The sequence below is a fragment of the Rhea pennata genome, chromosome 5 (genome assembly GCF_028389875.1).
Source record: "Rhea pennata isolate bPtePen1 chromosome 5, bPtePen1.pri, whole genome shotgun sequence".
In the NCBI taxonomy this organism is placed as follows: Eukaryota; Metazoa; Chordata; class Aves; order Rheiformes; family Rheidae; genus Rhea; species Rhea pennata.
Window position 1 is genome coordinate 48,015,152 of NC_084667.1, and position 23,225 is coordinate 48,038,376.

The 23,225-nt window shown below is 38.4% G+C and overlaps 1 protein-coding gene across 1 annotated transcript in view; it reads left to right on the forward strand.

Annotated features, from left to right (window-relative positions):
• The window catches only part of TSHR (thyroid stimulating hormone receptor), a 61,490-nt gene that overhangs the window by 29,730 nt on the left and 8,535 nt on the right, over positions 1–23,225 (forward strand). Inside the window, exons 4-8 of the mRNA XM_062577012.1 lie at positions 2,640–2,714; positions 3,964–4,038; positions 6,438–6,515; positions 7,431–7,499; positions 16,387–16,464. Coding sequence (XP_062432996.1) covers positions 2,640–2,714; positions 3,964–4,038; positions 6,438–6,515; positions 7,431–7,499; positions 16,387–16,464 — 375 coding nt within the window. The remainder of the gene's footprint in view (positions 1–2,639; positions 2,715–3,963; positions 4,039–6,437; positions 6,516–7,430; positions 7,500–16,386; positions 16,465–23,225) is intronic.

Sequence of the window (23,225 nt, forward strand, 5' to 3'; positions counted from 1 at the left end):
GGCTTCATAAAAATTGGTCTACTAGATATATACATTTTCAACTCATCAAATAAAAAGAGAATATCATTAGAACTCAAATCTGTTTTTATAGGCAGTCTATAAAAGGATATCATTAGTTGACTTCTGATCCACAATGAAAAAATTTGAAATCTGTGATGACATAACTATAGGCAGTAGGATGTAGGGAATTAAGTCCGTGTTACATTTTGCACCAACAGAAGGCAAAGTGATACGCTATCCTCTGTATTGTTAAGCATGGCTTATAGGATGACTGGTGTTTTCATTACAATGAATATGGCAAATTTAAATGACCTGAGCCATCCAAGTTCACTGATGGACTCTGTAAAGGAAGCAGAAAAAAGAGTACAAAGTACTGTTGGAAACTTGAAGGAATTAACAAGAAAAATAGGTCATATGACCATAAAGCTAAATAGATCATTGTGAATCAATGGGATTATCATGCAATAGTCCTGTAGCAATTTGGGGGAATGTTTATTGCAAAGTCACTTTCAAAGCCAAGAGGAATCTTTAAGATGACTACCAATAAACTATCAAGTATCATAGAAAAAAAGGTCTGAAGGAGGGGGGGGGGCATGAGAAAATGTGCACATCTCCCATCTGGCTGCCATGACTGAACATGGTTCATGTCAGCCAAAGGGGTTTATCAGAGCACTCCAAGAGCAGCACATTTCAGCTGAGTGCTACAGTAACCGAGCACCTTACGGGCCTGGGGTTTCCTCGACAGTGCTGCAGTGCACATGTGCTATCTAGCCCTGTATGCAGAAGACAATCTCTAGCTGAAAGAATCAAATGCACAATGCCTTTGTGTACATAGACTGATTTTGTATCAGAAAAGCAGTAAGTCAAAACTTTCGTAAATGCTTGACTTAGTGCACCTGCATTATAGCAGCACAGTGCACATGAGCTGTGGACATGTAGAACCATAGAATCATAGAGGGGTTCCTGGATATGTGGCACACAGTGATGAGCGAGCATACCACTACGCCAATCGTATGGAAGCAGTTTGTAGTACTGTTGGAACTGTTGTCAAAAATAAGGCTACCAAACATCCAGGATCCCACAGAAACAGAGCAATTTTAGAGGAATGCCTAGACAGATTTCTACGAGAAACAGATGACCTGTCAAGGAGAGGCTTGGCATATTTTAATCTTATAAAGAAATAAGAAACTCTTGAACAAACTTGCCTGTTATTGGATAATCAGACGTATCAGGAAGCTAGACAGTTTAAATGTGCAGGGTTACAGTTTGATAAATGAAGAAATAAAGACACAGGTATCACATAGGCATATATTTTTTTCCAGAGAATTTCTGTTAGTTATGCAAGCTTTTTAAAAAAAAATACAGTGAAGGTAGGGAAATTCCAGTGACTTCAGTGAATAGGGTGCGTGGCTAGACAACATGAGCTGAAGTTTTAATGGAAAACAACTTGATAGTTCTCAGCTTGAGCACTGAAGCTCAATGAACAGTGCTGAGTATGGCCTGAGGGAACCCCTGAGACTATGCAGTCATTGGAAACATGCCTTGACAGGAAGAGAACAACTAAAGACATATATGATCCAGAGAAACTTTGCTAGTTTAAACTATATTATGCAAAGCCATTGCTCTCCCAACCCACCTTTCACTACAGCTGCTGCAGGAGGTGCTATATTAGCTATATTCACTCACTCCAGACATCGTTTCATGTGGATGGATATTGCTGAGAATATATCAGGGTAAAGGGCCCAGAATTAATTTAGATTTCTGCTGTATTTTCTTCCTCAAGATGATTTCCAGGACATCTCATCTGTCATAGCTGAAACATATTTCATCTGTATATCACAAAACAGTAACCATACAGGAGATTGTGAGACTTAGCACATGTGAAGGTCTTTGAATGAAAGAACACGTTAATTTTGCAAATTCTGCAGGAACTTTTATTTCCATTTTATTGTGGCTAAACTAAAGCATAGAGCCATATTAACTTTGTAGGATGTTATAGCACATAACTGTCAGAACCAGAAATAAAACTCATATGTCTAAATCCCACCCCTATCTCTCTAGAAAAGATTCTGCCTTTGTATTTATTAGCTCCATTTTAGATATTTTAAACTTGTTCATGCTAGCTTACATTAATAATTCATATGTTACAATTAAGTTACAAGGTAGGAGATTTGCCTGATGGTAATGACAATGACTGTGGTACTGATAGGCCCCATATATAGACTCTCATGAAGTCAAATATTGCTTTTTATTCTTGATTTTCTTTTTCTACTTAATTTCACAGAGACAGAAATCTACCCATGTTCCCTAATGCTGCATGAAGCCTTAATCATGCTATTACTTTGATTTTAACAAACAGAATCAAGCAAGTCTGAGGATCCCTAAGAAAAAGCCAGGTGTTTCTTCCCCCTTGATTAAACTAGCTAGTCTCCAGGGTTGCATCTATCCATGTGATAATTCTTCAGTGTAAGATTACTCAAAAAGCATTGTGATCTCCAGTAAACCAGTACAAAAGCTCTTTCCAGGAATTAGTTTCCTGAAATTTCACTTTAATGTTGCTACCTTACTTAGGTTCGATAAATACTACTACTAATAAAGGTCAGTGTGATAATGTCCCTCCCCCCCCCTTCTTTTTACAGTGAAATTCGAAATCTTAGAAACTTGGGTTACATAGATCCAGACGCCTTTAAGAACCTCCCACTGCTGAAATACCTGTAAGTATTTGGCACTTGTAAGTGGTTGGCACTTAAGGCTCACAGAGGACCTTTTATAGTCTTCACAGTATAGCAGTTTTGTTTCTTTGAATTTTGGAGCAGGTTGCAATGTTTTCCCCTATTGCTTTATTTTCATAACAGAAAGCCAGCTAGGCTGGATCTTTAATTTTGATAGAAAGGGAAAAATGTTCACAAATTCATCAATAACTTTGTCATTCTTCTTATCTATTAAATAACTGGAATGCACAAACATTTGCTTGGTAAAACTGTACAGCTAGTATTCTATTAAGGATAAGGATTGTCTTACTGTATTTGTGTAGGGAACCCTGGAAAGAGGGACACAATAGAAATATGCACATTTTTGGTACTTGCTAGATATATATATTTACAGATGTATGTAAGTACCTGTCAAGTATATGCAACAAGTCAGTCTGTAGATGTCTGATTTCATATAACTTCCAAGGCAGAAAGAAGTCCAGAGAGTCCCTCCATATTCCCAAGAAGATTCTCAAGAGTAGCACAGAGTAATGAAACCATGAAATTACAAAATTATAACATAAGAGAATGAGGAAAAGAAAAAGCATAACTGCTATGATTTTGAGTAGTGTTTGAAAGATTCTAGAAAGGGTGGTGTGCGTGTAGTAGGGGTAGCAGTGAGGAGGAATGATTTTCCAGATTTTCCTATATATCTGAAAGCAATGAAAACATATAATCAGAACTATTTTATTTCAGGAGAATAATTTTCAAATTTGAGAACTGTATTTTCTTAAGCTATTTTCACTCCACGGGAGTTCAGAAATAAGGGGTATTAACTATACTCATGTAAAACTTGACAGTTGGAAGACCAGATTGTTTCCATTTTTAGAAGTATTTAGAGATATTTAGATGTATTTTCTTAGCCTCAGTAAATGAGGGGGTCTACCTTACTGTCTGAAGCAGTCTAAATCTGTTCAAGTGAATCTGAAGTTATAATTTTTTGTCCCGTACCATTTTCACTTGCTACTTCCCCCTGCAGATCTGCTTAGTTGTCTTATTATTTCAAGGTCACATCTTTTAGATTCTATGATTTATCACAAATCTGCTATTTTGATTTTTTTAATTGTTCTAGCAGCCTTAATTCTGAACAGTTGATTATATGCAAATTTATTGCCAATAGAGAATGTGAAATAACCATCCTGCACTGCTGAAAGCTCTGCACTTCTCTTCAATAGTCTGCTTCATGTAGCTTTCTGTTTCTCCTCTGTTTCAGTGGGATTTTTAATACTGGACTAAAAGTATTTCCTGATCTTACCAAAATCTATTCATCTGATGTGAACTTTTTACTGTAAGTATCTGTCCTCACAGCTGGTAAGAATACTACTGACTTCAGAACACACAAAACCCTAGAGCGAAGTCTTCCATTTTAAAGAAAAGTATCAAATAAACCTACCAAAATATTTTCCTCAAGTTACAGTTCAATAATCATTAATACCAAGTCTGCAAAATGCTGGGTCATCTAGCGCTACAAATTTGATCTGGATGAGTCACGGACACAAGCACATTTTTCTTGAATAGCCAAAGCTCACAGTACAGGGCTTCTACTAGCCTTTTGCTTTTATTTAGGCTTTATATTGGCTGTACAATGCCTGAAGTAACATGAAGTTAGAATAGGTGTCAGGCAAGACTTGATCTGACACACAGCCAACCTGCCAAAATTTCTTCAACAATTTGCACCGGCAGGATGAGCACCTGATACTACTGTCCATTAGCTGAATCTACCATATTGTTAATCATGGTCTCACTTAGCTATCTTTGCCTTCTTTCTTCTGATCCTACCCTGAGTACACAAAATTCAAAAGCAGGAGAACTGGCCCTGGGAGCAATCATTTATCATCACATCTTTAAAAAGCTCAATATTGGCTGAGCTCACATTTTTAGGAAGTTTTTTGGAGAAGGCTTGTTTCATCCAAAATATGTTGCTTCATACAATTTAATTCATATTTTAATACCCCCCCAAAAAAGGAAAAGAATAGAACCAGAGTTTTAAAAGCAGATCACCAGAGTTAGTAAATAAAGCAGAGCTTCTAAGTCCTTAAGTCCCTAAGTTCAGGAATGCCTTGGTTTCACGAGAATCAAACCAACAAAGTTAGTTCCAGCTGGCACAGTGCATCTACATCCATGCTGCAGCCCCAAGAATGCTTCAGAGCATCCTATAGCTCTGTCCTGCAACACATATGTCTTAGAGCAAATTACAGAACAATTTATTAGAGAAAGAGAGAGGGAAGAGAAATGTAGGGCATTTCCTACCATTATCCTTATGGACAGAATCAGAGAGTTCTTCTGTAACAACAGAAAATGTCTTTTGGCATTCAGAAAGCAAAGCCTAAATCCATCTCTATGTACTAACCTTTCTCAAACTCTGAGCTGCAATCAAGCTGAAGCCTGGATGAAGGCTTGCAGATAGAAGACACACAAGATAGAAGCATCTGGGCCACTACTTAATCCTAGAGTGGCATTAGCAATATTGTAGCAGCATTCATCCAGAAGAATCTTGACCTGTGTGTGGACTAGGACAAAGGCTAATAACAGCTGGAAGTACTGTGATAGAAGGTGACCTGCTAAAACACAACCACAGGTCACCTACCTCAAGAGTTGTTTCAAGGCTACAAAGTGGTGTTCTTAGTCTGGCTAGTCAACATCCCCACTGCATTATTGGCCTGCTGCTAGTGAGGCAAACCTTGGGTTCAGTAATTGCCACATAAACATGGGCATCTACAAAGATGGCTGTCTAGAAAGTTTCTATTTCTCAAAGAGTAATTCTGTTCTTGAAGAGTGATAGGTTTCTAAATGATGAATGAGGTATAACTGGGGAAAAAAACATTGTTTATATCCATATTGGCTTTTGAGGTCACTCAGAAAGCTTCAAAAAGTAAATATTTGTTTTAGAAGAGTAAATCAATCTGAAAAAATGGCAAACTAAAACAATATGTGGCTGAAACCACCTATCAGTGAAAACTGCTTAGAATGAAGTTCCTACCAGCTCCTTTCTCTCTTTCTTTTCTTCAGTTCAGCTGTAGTAAATCTTCAGTTTTCTTTACTTCTTTTGCCACACTAGAGTTTTGCTCTGAGTATAAATAGTCTTTCAGGAGACTGCAGAGTGGGAATTAAAAAGGATTCAAGAAATGGCAGAGAGTGAAATGCTGATTTGGGCAAAAGTTGAGAAGAATCATTACATTAGATTATATAGTAACTTTTCTATTTCCTTTGTGCTAGATGTAGTTCTATAAAGTGAAATGTCTCTGTCTTGAATAATGTATCTATTTGTGAGCTTGTGAGCTTTTACCTAAGCTCAGCTAAAGAACAGGATCTCAGCTTTAAATTAATTTGAGCTAACTCAGTTGACATTGCAAATTTATTTATCTTCCTGATTCTTTGGCTTATCAGAAAAGGGATCAGTGTGTGCTGTTAATCACTAGAATCACACAGGTTATGCACACTTTACCAGGACTATATAAAACTCATCTACAGCACAAGCTCACTTCTTAAATGCTAGAAGGTGCTTGATTCTTAACCTTCCCATGTACAGCTTTAGGATGTAGGTATTATTTTGCATTTATATTGCATAAATTACTTTACACTTACAGTGATTATATAGGCAGAGAACATTTAATAATAAAGATATTCTTGAGAATCTGCTCTGTTATGCAGATGTTTGATTGTGATTTTTTTTGTTTCCTCTTTCAGTGAAATTGCAGATAATCCTTTCATGACTTCAGTGCCTGCAAATGCTTTCCATGGGCTCTGTAATGAATCTCTTACTCTGTAAGTTCTCTCAGTTTAAGTCACAAGGCAATCACATTGCCTTGGCCTGTCAAGCATATGGTACTGTTAAAAAAGAAAACAGTCCTACTCTCTAGTAGTTTGTAACAGAGAAACATCATGGACGATCATTACCGTAATATAGATTACATATTTACTTTGACAATGATTTGAATCAGGCCTTATGCTTTTCATTAAACTGATCTGTGCCAAGCATTTTAAAAAGAAAAAATAACAGAAGATAGTATGATCATAATGAGAGGAAATAGTTATATTGGAGAAAATAAAAGAGAAAAATTTGCAGAGTTCTACTTCTAGTAAGCTACAGCATGCTTAGACCTGTGTCAACCTTTTTTTTTTTTTTTTTTTTTTTTTTTTTTTTTGCAACCTAAGTGGTACATGCTAACAGATGGCAAGTGGCAGAGGAGACGGATATGAGGTGAAAAAACATTAAATGCAGTTCTATTATTCAAGCCAAATGAAAGGGGGAAAGGGGAAAGGAAAGAAAATGACTATAATGAGATAGCGAAGCAAGCACTGAGGAAAAAGAAAGAATTCTACAAATTCAACCAGGCCTTACATTAAAACCACACTTATTTTGGTATGTAATCCATCTTTATAGGATTTTGTTTCCTTGATTAGATTGAGGTTGAGAAAGTTATGGGAAAGTGTTTTAGTCTTGTTCTATCTTTGTTGTAGAAGGAAATAAAAGACAGCACATCTGCCACATGGTATTCCTGATTTAGATACACTCAGGAATGGGGCTTCTGTTTGACCTTGCTGCCTCTTCAGGAAATTAAAATTAACTATCTGCAAATGTGCTGTTGCCAAGAAAAATGATAGATAAGTCGTTAGGTAATTAGTTATTGAAGCATCCCAAAATATAAACTAATCTTTTTTTTTTTTTTTTGCTTGCAGCAAACTGTACAATAATGGTTTTACCAGCATCCAAGGCTATGCTTTTAATGGGACAAATCTGGATGCTGTGTAAGTAGCAGATCATTCTCTTCTTTCAGAAAAAATGAGCTTCATGATGAGCACTTTATGCCTGTTTGAGGCTCTCAAATACTTACTATTTATACATTCTAATTATTTTTAAGGATTAAAGAAAGGATATTAGTTTGATTCAACAATAACAATTATGGGCTTTTTAATATTATTTGCAGTGTACTTTGATTTGATATACTTTTCTATGTCTTAGGAATAAAATCATGACAGGTATGTCCAGTTATATTTTGATTTACTCTCTGGTTTGAAGCTACATCTGTTAATACAATTTCTTTTGATAATTAATATTTCTAAGACAAAATCCTGCTCCATTTACAAGCAGATTATTTTAATGAGTCTAATAATGATAACGCTAGCAGCCCTTTTACCAAAATCTCTTCCCTGTAAAAAAAAGGAGAATCGTATAAGGTGCTGGGAGTCATTTTCACAGGAAATGAGAGATGGACATGGAAAAAGCATGAAGCAATCATTACATCTTTCCCCCTTACCTTCTTTCATCGTAGTTCCTAGGAAAACACTACGTCGTGCATGAATGCCCTTTTTACACCGTATGTAAAATGATCTGCATCAATTGTATGCAAAGGACAAATCTCAAAAGATTGTAGAGGTTCCACCATGTCAAAGCATATTCAGCTCCTGTAGACAAGGCTTGAATGGAGAGTCTGACAGGAGAAAGATTTCTTCATTGTGAACTCCTAAATTAACCAGATAGGTGCATTAGGATATATATGATTATTTTCAGTGTTTCTTTATTTTAAAAAAGTATTTGAATCCTATAACAATAGTACTCTTCACACACTCTTAATCTTTTCAAACGGCCTTTTTTCCCCCCCCTTAACAGTTGGACAGACTTCATGAATTTTGAAAAAGTTTAAGTTTAATTAAAGAATGGGGATAGATCTTATTTCACTCACATTGGTTCGGTTACATTGAACTGTATGAGACAGGAAGCATTTCATGATGACATAGCATTTGTACTAGATGCTGACAGAATGCTTGAGACTGGAAGGGACCTCTGGAGATCATCCAGTCCAACCCCCCTGCTCGAGGAGGGTCACCTAGAGCACGTTGCACAGGATTGTGTCCAGGCAGGTTTTGAATATCTCCAGAGAAGGAGACTCCACAACTTCTCTGGGCAACCTGTTCCAGTGCTCTGTCACTCTCACAGTGAAGAAATTCCTCCTCATATTCAGGCAGAACTTCCTGTGGTTCAATTTGTGCCCATTGCTTCTTGTCCTTTCACATGGGACAACTGAAAAGAGGTTAGCCTCATCCCCTTGACACCCTTCCTTACTGTACCACACTAAGTAACTGCACTCCCTATTAAATCTTCTCATCCAACAAGTATCTATGTTTTACAGCACACCCTAGAAGAAATGTATATGTTTTACTCCTACTTTATAAAGGTATCACAGAATCACAGAATCACAGAATGGTTGAGGCTGGAAGGAACCTCTGGAGATCGTCTTGTCCAACCCCCCCCCTACTCAAGTGCATTGTCCAGGATTGTGTCCAGGTGGCTTCTAAATATCTCCAGAGAGGGAGACTCCACAAAATCTCTGGGCAACCTGTTCCTGTGCTCAGTCACCCTCACAGTAAATAATTTTTTCCCATGTTGTTACCAAATGGAGCTCCCTATGTTTCAGTTTGTGCCTGTTGCCTCTTCTCCTATCACTGGGCACCACTGAAAAGAGTCTGACCCCATCCTCTTTACACTCTCCTTTTAGTCGCTTATGAACATTGATAAGATCACCTCTCAGTCTTTGCTTCTCCAGGCTAAACAGGCGCATCTCTCTCAACCTTTCCTCATAGTTCAGATGCTCCAGTCCTCTAATGATCTTTGTAGCTCTATGCTTGACTCCCTCCAGTACCTCCATGTCTCTCTTGTACTGGGGGGCCCAGAACTGGACACATACTTGAGATGCGGCCTCACCAGGGTTGAGTAGAGTGGCAGGATCACCTCCCTCGACCTGCTGGCAACACTCTTCCTAATGCACCCCAGGAGACCATTGATCTTCTTGGCCATAAGGACACTCTGGTGGCTCATGTTCAACTTGTTGTCCACCAGGACTATCAGGCCCTTCTCCACAGAGCTGCTTTCCAGCAGGTCAGCTCCCAGCCTGTTCTGGTGCATCGGGTTATTCCTCTCTTGGTGCAGGACCTTTTGCCACTTGCCTTTGTTGAACTTCATGAGGTTCCTCTCTGCCCATCTCTCCAGCCTGTCTGGGTCTCTCTGAATGGCAGCACAGCCCTCTGGGGTATCAGCCACTCCTTCCAGTTTGGTATGATCAGCAAACCTGCTGAGGAGGCACTCTTCTAAGAATATGATTTGTTTGCAGCAGACAGTTCAGTGTACTCTGAAGGCACTTACATCAACAGTGTGGATTTATTTTAGTTGCTTTGTGACACTGTGGGGCAAAGATCTGGCCTGAAATATGTTAGTGATTTTACCTCAAAGTCTAAAGGTGCAATTCCAAAAGTGAGCTCAGCTCTCTAAGTCTCACTTTCCGCACCCCACATCTTGCTGCACTGGCTCTGGGGCTTGTCTGACCTCCTAAGGAGCTGACTGAGTTCACCAACTTGGCGAAACCAAAGAAATGAGAGGACTGTTTTTCTCCCGGTTTACTGAGCACAGCTGTCTCACTATGGGGTCACTCAAGTGATGGAGCTAGTTCAAGAGAGGAGGGAAAGCCACAAAGCTGGAAGAGAAGAGCAGAATCCCTTTCTTTAGCAATGAGAGCTACATCACAGCTCAACCTTCTCTTTAAAGCATATCCTGAAAGTGTAATGGAGAGAAGTGGAGAGCTGATCTAGCAGTTCACTGCTGCTGGATAGGAGAGAGATTGCTTCTTTCTCTCATTTTCCCACAGCTCCCAAGAACAAGCTCATGATGCTGTTTTTTATTTCGGCTCCAGTGATTGTCAACACTTCCTGCACTAGAATTTCTAAAATAGCAGAAAAAATAAGCCTGCAGAAAAGGACATGGTGCAGAGACGGATGCCTCAACTAATACAGCTGTATGGTAGAAGAGGGAGTACCTCACACAACCAGGAGCAATGGATGGGAAGGGGAGGAAGAAGCAAGCTCTTCCCTTTCAGTAGAATCATCTGGGCTGACCTCAGGAGTCACAATCTGAAACTTCTCCTCAATTCAGGTTCCTTCATTCCTTGTTTATAAACTTGTTTGTGTCCAGTATAGCTAGGCTTAACTTCAGCACAGTTCTTCATACTACAAAACTTTAATGGGCACTTAACTGTCTTTGCTGAGCTGATGAGAGCCTACTAACACACACATTTGTTGCTATCAACAGCTTGTCAATAACAAGCATTTTATTGTTCATCTATCATGAGATAACTTACTAGAGATCTTTATGCGCTATTATTTCCGCTAAATGAGAAATTAATAAAAATAACATTTATGCTTTTAAAAAGTAGAACTTTTAAAATGAAAAAGGGCATCAACAATTCCTCCTGCTTATTTTACTGAAAAGGATGCAGTTTGAAAATATTCCACTAACTCTAAATTACTTCCCCTAAATTATTTTTAATAGTAGGATGTGGATACATCCATGTACAAATAGATTATTTCAGTTTCAGAAAATCCAGCTAAGACACCTCACTCTCCACACCTGTAATGAGGAAATAGCTTCATTTTTTTTTCCATCTGTTGACATCCTTTAGAGTTAATGTTTTGGCATTGACCTAAGTGAAGTTGAAATCTCAGGTTCAGTACTCCTTTGACAGTTCCTTGTGATCTCAGGGGGGAAACCCTTGCAACAGGGTCCCATGTCATATCTGTGTTAGGATGAGCTTATGGGTATTACCTTTATCTCTTCTCCCTCATATCCCTTTCATGAGCTATCGGTTATTATGTGTTTGTTTTGTCTGATTTCTAATATCAGAACATAGAATCATAGAGAAGTAAAAGAACATGAATGAGGGGATGAATGATATTTTAACTGAATAGTGCTCCTCTGAAATGTAACTTCCTCATTTTAATGCATTATTAATATCTAGTGTGAACTGCATCACTCCATCAGTCTTCTGCAAAGTGCTTTTCCTATAGCAATGTTTATTTCTGCAAGGAAGTTGATGAAGAAGATTTTAAAAGAATATTTCCAGTGAATGCCTAAATATAATTGAGATGTGCTTTTAGAGAGCTATCTAAATTACTGAAATGGAAAGTGTGCAATCTCAAAATCTAATTACAAAAACAAACCCCCAAAGAATTTATTTACTTCAGTATATGCTCACAGGGATCATTCATAATGCTTTGCTGAGTTCACAGTCAAGATAAACAATGATGTAGTAGATGCATATGAATCCTAAGTATTGCTCACTTACCAGCTCATTTCTTTAGCCTCTTCTCTCTTCCTTATCTTTAACTTCATTTTATGATCCAAAAGGTTATATAAGTAGAGTAACATGTTGCATGTCTAGAACCCAATTAATATTATAGTGGTGATACTTAAATGTGTGGCTATCAATTTTTTTTCCTCATTTGTTAAGCTTCACTGGCTTATTTTAAAATCAGAAGATGGAAGAAAACAGATACTATCAATTAAACATACTTAGCCAATGAAGTATTCTTACTAGGAACCTCAGTAACTTTGCTTGGTTTGTAACCTACTTAGATGTCCAAAAGAGTTCCTCTGTAAAGGATCCTTTGGAAGAAAACGTTGAAAGAACTCCATTCTTCGCTTACCTGACTGTTCATACTTATCTCATGCCAAAGATCATTACACTCTGTGCTGATCAAATTGGTTGTGGGACTGCAATAAATTTTAGCAGTGAAATAATCCAACCAAAAAAAAAAAAAATCCTGAAAAAGATGTGTCCAGCTACAGTAAGGGGGATGGCATGAACAACCTTGGTGTACAGAAGAAGAGAAGTGGAATCTTTTACATAGTCTCTGGAAAAAATATAAAGGAAGACTACTTACATTCCTAACCGAATTCTTGGAAGTAGAAAAGAAGGAGATCAGAAGAGATCTCCAGGCAACAAAGGTGCATGGCTGGGTTAGTCATAATCTTGTTAGAAAAACAAGTATGTGAGAGTAGAGAGCTTGGGCAGGAGAGTTTTGCAGTTTCTTCTGGCTGATTTAGTTCTTTTCTTTAATATCAATATTAACTTAGAAAAAAGTATTGGAAAGATAAACAAAGTTATTGGAGCTTCTGCAGCTTAAATACAAGTTGTGTGAAGAACCATTTCTTTGTGTTCACTCTGAACCTCTCCCCTGCTAGCTTCATTGGGTGTCCCCTCACTCCTGGACTGGAAGAGGCAATGAACAACCGATCCTTACCTGGCACTAGATCACTTGAGATTTTGCAAACCTCTATCATATACTCTTTCAGTTGTCCCTTTTCCAGGCTGAAGATCCCTACCATACTTAGTTTTCCCTTGCATGAAACTAAACCACGTATTTTTTTTTTTAATCCATTCTTGTTACCTGTTTCCTAAACTTTTTCTGTTCTACTATGCTTTTCTCCTCTCCTCTCCTCTCCTCTCCTCTCCTCTCCTCTCCTCTCCTCTCCTCTCCTCTCCTCTCCTCTCCTCTCCTCTCCTCTCCTCTCCTCTCCTCTCCTCTCCTCTCCTCTCCTCTCCTCTCCTCTCCTCTCCTCTCCTCTCCTCTCCTCTCCTCTCCTCTCCTCTCCTCTCCTCTCCTCTCCTCTCCTCTCCTCTCCTCTCCTCTCCTCTCCTCTCCTCTCCTCTCCTCTCCTCTCCTCTCCTCTCCTCTCTCTTCTACTGGAATTGAATATTTGTCTTACTTATCCCTGGAACTTGAGTCTATAGGCACTCCGTACTGTTCATTGACAAAGTTAGCTTATTGATCTAATTTCATGACTTTGCTTATAGCTCTATGATACCTTCAGCATGGCCTGCTCTGTATTTCCTGTACATTTTGCACCCCAGTATTAGTTTGGGGTTCTCTCTGATTGCCTGCCTTCAACCAACTTTCCAAAAGGACTATTATTCTAGCATACTCCACTTAGGATAAATAGTCCACTTAACCCATGTGATTTTTCAGACTCCTAACATTTTGTTAGACATTGTTTTCTTTTCTACACTGTATTTAAATGGCACTCTATACCATTTAACTATCAATTAAAGCAGATCAAAGCCACTTTCAGAAGGAACTATGCTGGATACACATAAACTTTCTTTGTCAAATGAGTATTTACCAAAGAAAGTCTTTTTTTTCCAGTTAAAAGATGCATCTATCAAAACAAAAGGGTTTAATAACTGAAAACAATTAGTGTCGGGAAATCACCTGACTCATCTGGTTAAAACTGGCAGCTAAAAGTGTAGCCCCTCCTTCCTAACACACAATTATTAATTTCTCATAAGTCTCTAGATGACTGTTTCTGTTTGTAAGTTTGAAAATATTTATCACATATGAGAATATAACATATTCTCTGGAACAACAATATTCCAGGTTTCTCACTTACAATGGTGTTCAAATGTCAGAAGAAAATATTTCAAAACTGAACAAGCAATTATCTGGTGATATATTGTCTGGGAATAATATTGTCTGGGGATTAGACTAGACTGGTTTATTAAATCAAGCAGGTTTAATTGTCCTTCAAACTATGATGTAGATTTTGAAATCTTTGATTCATTCTTAGCTCTTGCTCTGTTTTTGAGTTTATATTAGACTTGCAGACAGAAAATTTTGAGGAAAATAGCAAACTGAAGCAATATCTCAAAACAGACCTGGTGTTGAGGTTGTCATTGATAGAATGTTAAAGTTTGAGTTATTTTCAGAAAACACAAATGTAAGGTGGTATTAATATGCCATATATTTTTAAAGAATCAAAGCTTATTTCAAACAACAACAAATAAGGTGATAAAGTAAGCTATTTTTCTCTGTGAGACGCAGAGCTTTAGACATGGGTAATGTCCAGTGAATAACATGCCAGAAACATTATCCTGGCATTGCTCCCTGAGACCATGTTATATAACCCAGCTACAACATGTTTGTTTTTTCTTATTTCTCACTATGATGATCAATATAAGCTTGTTTACTTAAGGGAAAACTTGTTATTTACTTCAGCTAGGATAGAATTAGAATCTTTTCTTGTTTTTTTCATACCAAAATACAATTGTTCTGACATTCTTAGACATTTTATAGCTAAGCTCTAGTTCACCTACCTGAATTCAAAAGATTCTTCCAGCACAGAGATAAAATGGTGACCTGCTGCACTTTTCTCAATTGATTGAATTATCTCCACAATCACCACCTCGAATAGTGTTTTTATTACAGGACTAGAATTTAGAAAGATTTGGACATGTAGCTTTGCCTCTAACTGGCACAATAAGCACAGCTCACCTCTTCAGGTAAATTAACATGCCCATTGAGTTTTGTGAAATGCTTTCTACCTGGACCATTGTTATTAAACCATATTTTAAATTTAACTATTAATCAACTATGTGCAAGTAACACACACAAGCCGGTACCAGGTTCTACCTGGACCATTGTTATAAAACCATATTTTAAATTTAACTCTATATTAACTATGTGCAAGTAACACACAAAAGCTGGTACCATATGCATAAAGATAATGTGTATTTTTCCATTTCAGCATATTCTATGTGTATCTTTTTCTCTACGGAATGTGATAAAAAGTGCTCAGTACCCTAAGTACAATGTGACTGATGCTCTGGCAGAAAAAGTAGGATACCTGTTCATTTACTGCTCCTGTGCACTTTTGAAATTTATTCTTTCTCCTGTCCATTTGTAATTGTGGAATTATTGAAACCAATTATTTCTGCCAAGTCTTTCCACAAACTGGACAAATTGTATCTTAGGCTATTGAGAAAAAAAAAAGTCAGATAGAAAAGACAGAAACATCTAGCCTCTCTCCAGCTAGGAATCCAACTAAAAATCAAGATTTATTCTAGATCAATCTCTTTTAAATGCAATCTAAAAACACAGAATTGCATTTAAAATTGATTGTTCCACTTTAGTTATATGAATCTTTTGAGTGGTCAGTAAGCATTGGATTGCCTGACTTTAATCATGCACCTTAAATTCTGAGTCTGTAAATTCTCTCCTTCTTGAATCCACATTATTTTTTATATTTCAGTTTCCTGAGTGATGGTAATTAAAACATTTGATTTTTTTTTTTGATTATTTTGATCTTGTATAAGAATAGGAGAATTTTACAATAATATGCATTTCAGGAAGATGTTGGCTAGGGAAAATTGTTAATGGTTTTCCTAGTATTGTAAAGTGTTACTTTTATGGACATTAGTTTTGTGGTATTACTACCTTTAGGTTTATCCACTTCCTTCTCTCTCCCCCCCCCCCTTATCTTATAAAGAAAATTCATTCTTAATTGTTGACTTTTATATAGGAGTCTCCACTTGCCTGGGGAGACTTTAAAGCAATTAAAATTATATTATCAAACCCAAAGAGGAAATTAGTTTCATATTGATTCATTCTATGTTTCTGTAAGTGTCAAGTAACTCCCCATATCTCATTCTGATGAAAGCAACACAGTCTATTTCATTTCATCCTCACACATTTTTACTGAAGATACAACATGGATACAGACTATAACAGAAGAAAAGAGAATTTGCAGCAGAGAGAATTTATTTTAATAATTTATTTTGATTTTTTGTTGAGAAAGAATTTGACTCATTTTCAAAATGACAAATCTGCTTTTTTTTTTTATCTATTCCCCAACAGTTGCTTATTGGATACACAGAAAATAAAATACATTTCAGTATGTTGCTGGAATAGGCTGGCCCTATATATATTACTTTTGCAAATTTATTTAGGCAAGGAAGTTGAAAATCTTTTCCCTTAACATATGGATAACTATTGCCATATAATGGTGTGTTTTGTTTGTTTGTTTCTGTAGCTATCTGCACAAGAACAAATACTTGAAAGTTATCAATGAAGATGCATTTCTGGGAGTGCACAGTGGACCAACTCTCCTGTGAGTAAGAGAAAATGAAGAGAAAGCTTTAAAAATGATACTCATTTAGGTTGTACTTTCTTTCAGGACATTATCAACAGTAGAGCAGCAAAGGTGGGAATGGCATGTTTACAAAAAAATGATATAGGGAAATAAGTTAAGAAATGTTTGTATTTTACATTAAAAATTTTGTTCCTCTCAACTTTACTCCTGAAAGTGTCTCTCTGTACCACAATTCATCACACAACTGTGCAACCACAGCACAACTGCAATACAAAGGACTATAGTAGCACACATGCAAAGGATACGGAAACAGAGATTTAAAAAGAAATTTTAGACAGAATAAAGTTACTTCTGGGCTTCCAGTCCAACTTTATGGTCCTACAAGGAACTCTGCCATATAACTAGGAATAGCAAGTTTTGATATTCCTCCTTTTTATAAATGCAAAATGACACAAGTAACTTTAAGAAGAAGCAAGTATTCTGAAGTGAGTCCATCTGTTATGTAATGTAGTGTGTAGACTGAGGTACTGAAAAGCGAGATTTCTTCTTCCAGATATACTGCTGCAAAACAAGATGGTGCATTACCCTCACTGCTCACTCTGCATAAGAGTTTTATTTCCTGCTCTTCAAGAGAACAGCATTTTTACACCAGAATAATGGTGTGTCATTCACAGAAGGAGTCCTAGCAGAAGACAAGATTTTTCTGCCAGAATCCAGCCATCTCCTGAAAACCAGGCTGGCTACCAGCTACATAGCAGCCCACAAGAGACTGGAAGTTGCCTTGGTCATAACCAATTCATACTAAGACCAATGCTTCTGCTAAGCAAAACAGCAGCAGACTTTCAATGCCAACGTCATCATCAAATCTCTGGTTCTCTCTGCCCTCCTGCATCTGAAGTTAATTGCATTATGAGGCCTGTGTAGGGACTTCATACTTAAACCATCTCTGTTACCTTGCCTTGGGCGAAGATTTGTCTGGAGACCCATTTTCCAGGGCCACACCACTCTACTACAAGCTGCACTGGAGTTATTACCAGAGCCCTCGTGAACGGGGTCAGAGACCAGCTCTGGTAAGTATCAAGTTTTTCTTTCACCAGCCTGAGGGGAGAGGTAAACACAGACTATGCATGCAGTCGTACTTCCGAAGCAGGTATGTTAAGTAATTGGACATCGGTGGAGCAACCTGCAATAATCGGAGTCATTCCAACAACAGATCGTGCCAAAACACTCCTAGGACACAGGCGTGACATTTTGTCTGGTTCCTAAAGTGCAGCTAACGCATCACCAGCTACCCCCCTTTAGCATAGCTCAGAAAAAGAGTCAGAAAGCACCAGTCCCACGGTCATCCTCACAAGCACACAAGAGCCAGCTTTTCTCCCCATCACTCACCTTATTCAATACCTTTCCTTTTGCAAAAAGCTGCTACAGAACTAGACAAGTCAGTAGGGACTACCCTGCATCACAACTCTCACCCAGGTTTGGCAGTTCTGACTGCTAGCCAATGGGCTGTCCTATCCAGTGCTTCTCTCCAGGTAGCCTGCAAAGGGACGAATCCAGCCCTGGCCTCTTCATCTGAACCTATAAAGTCCTCGGGATGCAGGTGTGTATGAGACCAATAGGCAACAGCACACTGCAGTGTGTCTGCCCAGATACCATCAAGGACTTTTTGTGTCTGTGTGTGTGTGCCAGAAGCATTGAGGATTAATGTTTAGTTTTGCTATTAGTGGCCAGATCCTAAGACAGCAGTAAGAAGGCAGTGTTTCCTGACAGTGTCTTAAATTATATAATCTGGCCAAGTAAAACACAATCCAGGCCCCAGCTACCACTAGGAGAAGAATTGGCCATCTAGGCAGAGCAAAAAAGAGTGTTCTGGAAAGCAGGAGGCAACAGATCAGAAGAGAAACCTTAAAAAAAATCATGAAGAGGCTGTTAAACCTCCTGCTCAGGGTGCCCTTGTGGCTGTCCCCCAGGAAGACCCATCACTACTCTTCCTCCTTTCTGGCTGGATCACCTTCAATTCCACTGTTTCTGCCCGCTGGGAGAGCTCAGGCCGCTCACCCCTGTGCTGAAGGGCACAGCTGTGATTGAGGCAGTGTTTGTGCTGTGTAAGCAATTTTTTCATTTGTATTTGTCTGATAAGCCTTTTTTTTTTTTAATACTGCACGTGCCACCACAAAAGCTCTCTCTCATTTTGAACCTGGCAAGAAACACATTTTTCAGTGACATAACTTTCTCTGGATACACATTTTTCAGTTGACATAATTTTATCTTGGATACTATGTTTCCATTAGTATATTACTTTGTCACAATAAATATATAGCATCAAACCAGTGTTGCACTGTTCTGTTATGTTTGGAGTCTCACAGGGCTCGGGCACATCTTCCCTTTGGGGCTACAGGTGACATAATGGATGAAAAACTCCTTCCTAGGGATGGTAAAAGGGACTCAGAATCTAAAGTCTAAAGGAGATAAAATTGTAGCAGCAGAGATGTTGACTATTGCAGTTGATGCAACTAAAGTTAAAAGGGTTGTGGGCCAATGCTTTGCTGTGTAGCTGGTTTTTAAGGTAAAACCACTCTGGAGGGGCTAACTTTAAGAGGTGTGTGAGCTACACAAAAACTCTTGGTTTAGGGGCATAGGTAACTAAATTCCTATGTAACTAAAGAACTTCCTTCTCCCTTCTTTCTCACTCTGTGTTTTCAAGCTAGATTTCTCAGATGACTTGAATTATTTTGTTAGCCCAGCTGGCATTGATCCTCCTGATCTCAGGATGCGTTTTACATTTGCAGGCTAAACAGCCAGTTATCCATCTCCCAGTAGAATGATACAGAATCATAGAATCAGTGAGGTTGGAAGTGACCTCTGGAGATCATCTAGTCCAAACTCCCTGCTCAGCACAGTCACCTAGAGCATGTTAGACAGGGTTGCATCCAGGCGGATTTTGAAGATCTCCAGAGAATGAGACTCCACAACCTCTCTGGGCAACCTGTTCCAGTGCTCTGTCACTCTCACAGTGAAGAAATTCCTCCTCACATTCAGGCAGAACGTCCTGTGGTTCAATTTGTGCCCATTGCCTCTTGTCCTGTCACATGGGACAACTGAAAAGAGCTTGTCCCCATCCCCTTGACACCCTCCCTTCAGGTACTTACAGACATTGATAAGATCCCCCCTCAGTCTTCTGTTCCCAAGGCTAAACAAGCCCAGTTCTTGCAGCCTTTCCTCATAGTTCAGATGCTCCAGCCCTCTGATCATCTTCATAGCCCTATGCTGGACTCTCTCCAGTAGCTCCATGTCTCTCTTGCACTGGGGGGGCCAGAACTGGATACAGGACTCGAGATGAGGCCTCATCAGGGCTGAGTAGAAGGGCAGGATCACATTCCTCAACCTGCCAGCAACAGTCTTCCTAATGCACCCAAGGATACCATTGGCTTTCTTGGCCACAAGGGCACATTGCTGGCTCATGGTCAACTTGTCATCCACTAGCACTGCCAGGTCCTTCTCTGCAGAACTGCTCTCAAGAAGGTCAGCCCCCAGCTTGTACTGATACAAGGGGTTATTCTTCCCTACGTGCAGGACTCTGCACTTGCCCTTGTTGAACCTCAGGAGGTTCCTCTCTGCCCAACTCTCCAGCCTCTCCAGGTCTCTCTGAATGGCAGCACAGCCCTCAGGTGTGTCAGCCACTCCTCCCAGCTTGGTATCATCAGCAAACTTGCTGAGGAGGCACTCTGTCCCCTCATGCAGGTCATTGATGAAGAAGTTGAACAGAATGGGACTCAGTACTGAGCCCTGGGGGACACCGCTAGCCACAGGCCTCCAACTAGACTCCGCACCACTGATAACAGCCCTCTGACCTCTGCCTTTCAGCCAGTTCTGAATCCGCCTCACTGTCCACTCACCTAACTCACACTTCCTGAGCTTACCTAGGAGGATGTTATGGGAGACAGTGTCCGAAGCCTTGCTGAAGTCAAGGTACACAACGTCCACTGCTCTCCCCTCATCTCCCCAGCCAGTCATTCCACCACAGAAGGCTATCAGATTGGTTAAGCAGGATTTCCCCTTGGTAAATCCATGCTGACTAATGCTGATCACCTTCTTTTCCTCCATATGTCTGGAGATGACATCCAGAATGAGCTGTTCCATCACCTTTCCAGGTATGGAAGTGAGGTCTGCATGTTTGACAACAACCATAATAATATTTACAATTAAAGAGGGATATGGTACTACAGTGACATTACAGACAAATATTGCTTCTCAAAGGCAGAAGGTATAAAAAACATGTAAGCCATAGTAAATATAGCAGTAAATAAGCAGTGGTTTAAAAAGTCAGACTGTTTCACTTCACGATCTTTTGACTTGCAAGTACTATAAAGCTAAAATCTTAGGAAGGGTGCAATACATTACTAATTTTTAATTTAATTTTAATGTAGTTTTAATAGCATTAGCTATTTCAGGGATTCATGGATAATCAGGAATTATTCCAGATATGCAATGTATGAAGAGTTTGTTACAAAACAAGGTGTCTTTCAAGAACAATTCAGTTGATCCTAGTTGATCTTGGGGGACTAGAACCATTTAAATATGAAAAAATAATAGGAATACATTTTGAGATGCACTGTTTTAAGAAGGTTAAGTCATAATGAATGTGAATTGGAGGGAATGCTGCTATTTATCATTGTGTCATATCAATGGCCAGTAACATCTCCCACAGGAGACAGAAACGTGCTTGCAAGTGGGTGCTTAATTACATACACCTACTACAGTAGACTAACATTAATCAGAAAGAGTAGCATTAATGAGTTAATTATAGATAGATGGAAATCTGTTAACTTGCAAAATGACCTGAGAAGCCTGACAGCTGTGGCCTTTCCTTGTGCCTCTCTGAAAATGTAAATTACTTGGCTTGTTTAGTAAATAATTTGTTAATTTTTGGTTTTGACATCTAGCTGTTGTTATGTAGCATGGGAATTTTGGACACTGGATCTTCCACAGGAAGAAAGCTCCATCAACAATAGTCTTCCATGATAAAAATTACTCTGTGGAAAAACATTGACAGAAGATAGGTATTATTCCTTTTGCTGGGGCAATGAAAGGCATTGTCCAGAATGCAACTAGTATGCAAAAAAAGAAAAATATTTATGATCTACCATGCTGCTCATCCTCTCTGGAGTCCCCTGTATGTATTCCTGAAGTGAAATATGACGGAATGGTTGGTGGAATGTCTGCCACACAGTTCTATCATGTATTGTTTTTTCCAGATTAGGAAAAAGGTCAGATTAGGGCAGACCTTGGATCAGCCCTGAAAGGGTAGTTTCCTTCTGTTCTGACTTTAAAGAAAAGCAACAGAAAAGATTTAACTACAAAAAAATATTCTTGGTTATACTTGTTATGTGAATTTAGGCATGTTCTTAGGCCAGCTAGTTAGATGCATATATTTAAGTAGATATTAAAAAGTTGGGTACATTTTTTCAAAAAGTTGCAGCTCGCAAGAACAGAAAAGAATTTTATCCCTGCAGAAAAGAGAACACATGCCAATATTCTGAGCCCTCTGAAACTTCTCTGTCTTCAGATATATGTAGATGTAAATGTGGATTCTTCCCTTTGGAAGAATAATTTAGCAGTATAATGACAGTTGATCATCTAATAATGAAATCTTGCGTAGGATTCAGAGATTCAATTTACTAAATTTACTAAAGGTATCAACAAGAACTGCTGCCTAAAACACAAGTTCAGCAGAATACAAAAAGTATAATCAAGTTTATTATCCAATAAGCTTCTGTAAAACATACGGTCCAAATTCAAAACTTCAGCTAAGATGACACATAAGATACAGGTGGGCCTTTACCCTCAAAAAGCAGAAGTGCCCTCTAAAGATTCACTTCCCAATCCAAGAAACAGTCCTGCCTCAGGAGGTTCCTTCTGCTTCTGCCATTGGGCATGAGCAAGTCTTTAAGCAACAGGAACACTGCATTCTGCTAATCAAGCAATGTATATTCATAATCTGTAAAGAAACTTTCTGTAGATTGAAATAACTTCCATAGTATAAGTAATATCTGTAATATAAGCTCATCTATTATACAGTTCATACTTTCAATACTCAGAAATCTGAGTGTGATTAGGTAAAAATTCCCATATTTACTGCTATGTATTCAATCTCATTTTCTCTATCACCTGTTTTTTAAATTCTTATTGTTACTTGTAGTTTCACACTACAATTGTATGCTTCTGGCTGTGAAAAAGGTTATTGATAAAAGCTATTATCTTTTATATCTAGTTCTGAATTTCTGACTTCATAAAAACAAGAATTAGATGAGAAATAATAATTCAGAAAAAAAAATCACAACTGAACAGTTAAATTCCTATTTAGCTCTTGTGTTGTATACATAGTTGGTTCAGAAAACACGATGTCTCTTAAATCATCAGCCATATTTTATTCCCATGTTCATCTGATGCTCTCCAGTATCTCTACAATATTCAATCTGATGTGCAAGTTTCAAATAAGGTAAGCAAAAGCCTAGAAATGTCACATAAGACTTATAGGAAAATGTGAGAGGAAAACAAAACAGCTAATAAACCACAATTTTAAAACTGGTTGAGCACACTTTGGTTAATACTATGCTCCACAATGTAGACCTCTAGGCTACTACAGAAAGACCACTTTTAGTATCTGACCTAGCTCTATACTACAACTACTTAAATTATAAACTCTGGTCCAGGTTTGAGCTGGAGGTGAATTTTGTCTGCCCTTTACCATAATTCTGAACATTTGATGTTCCTCCTCT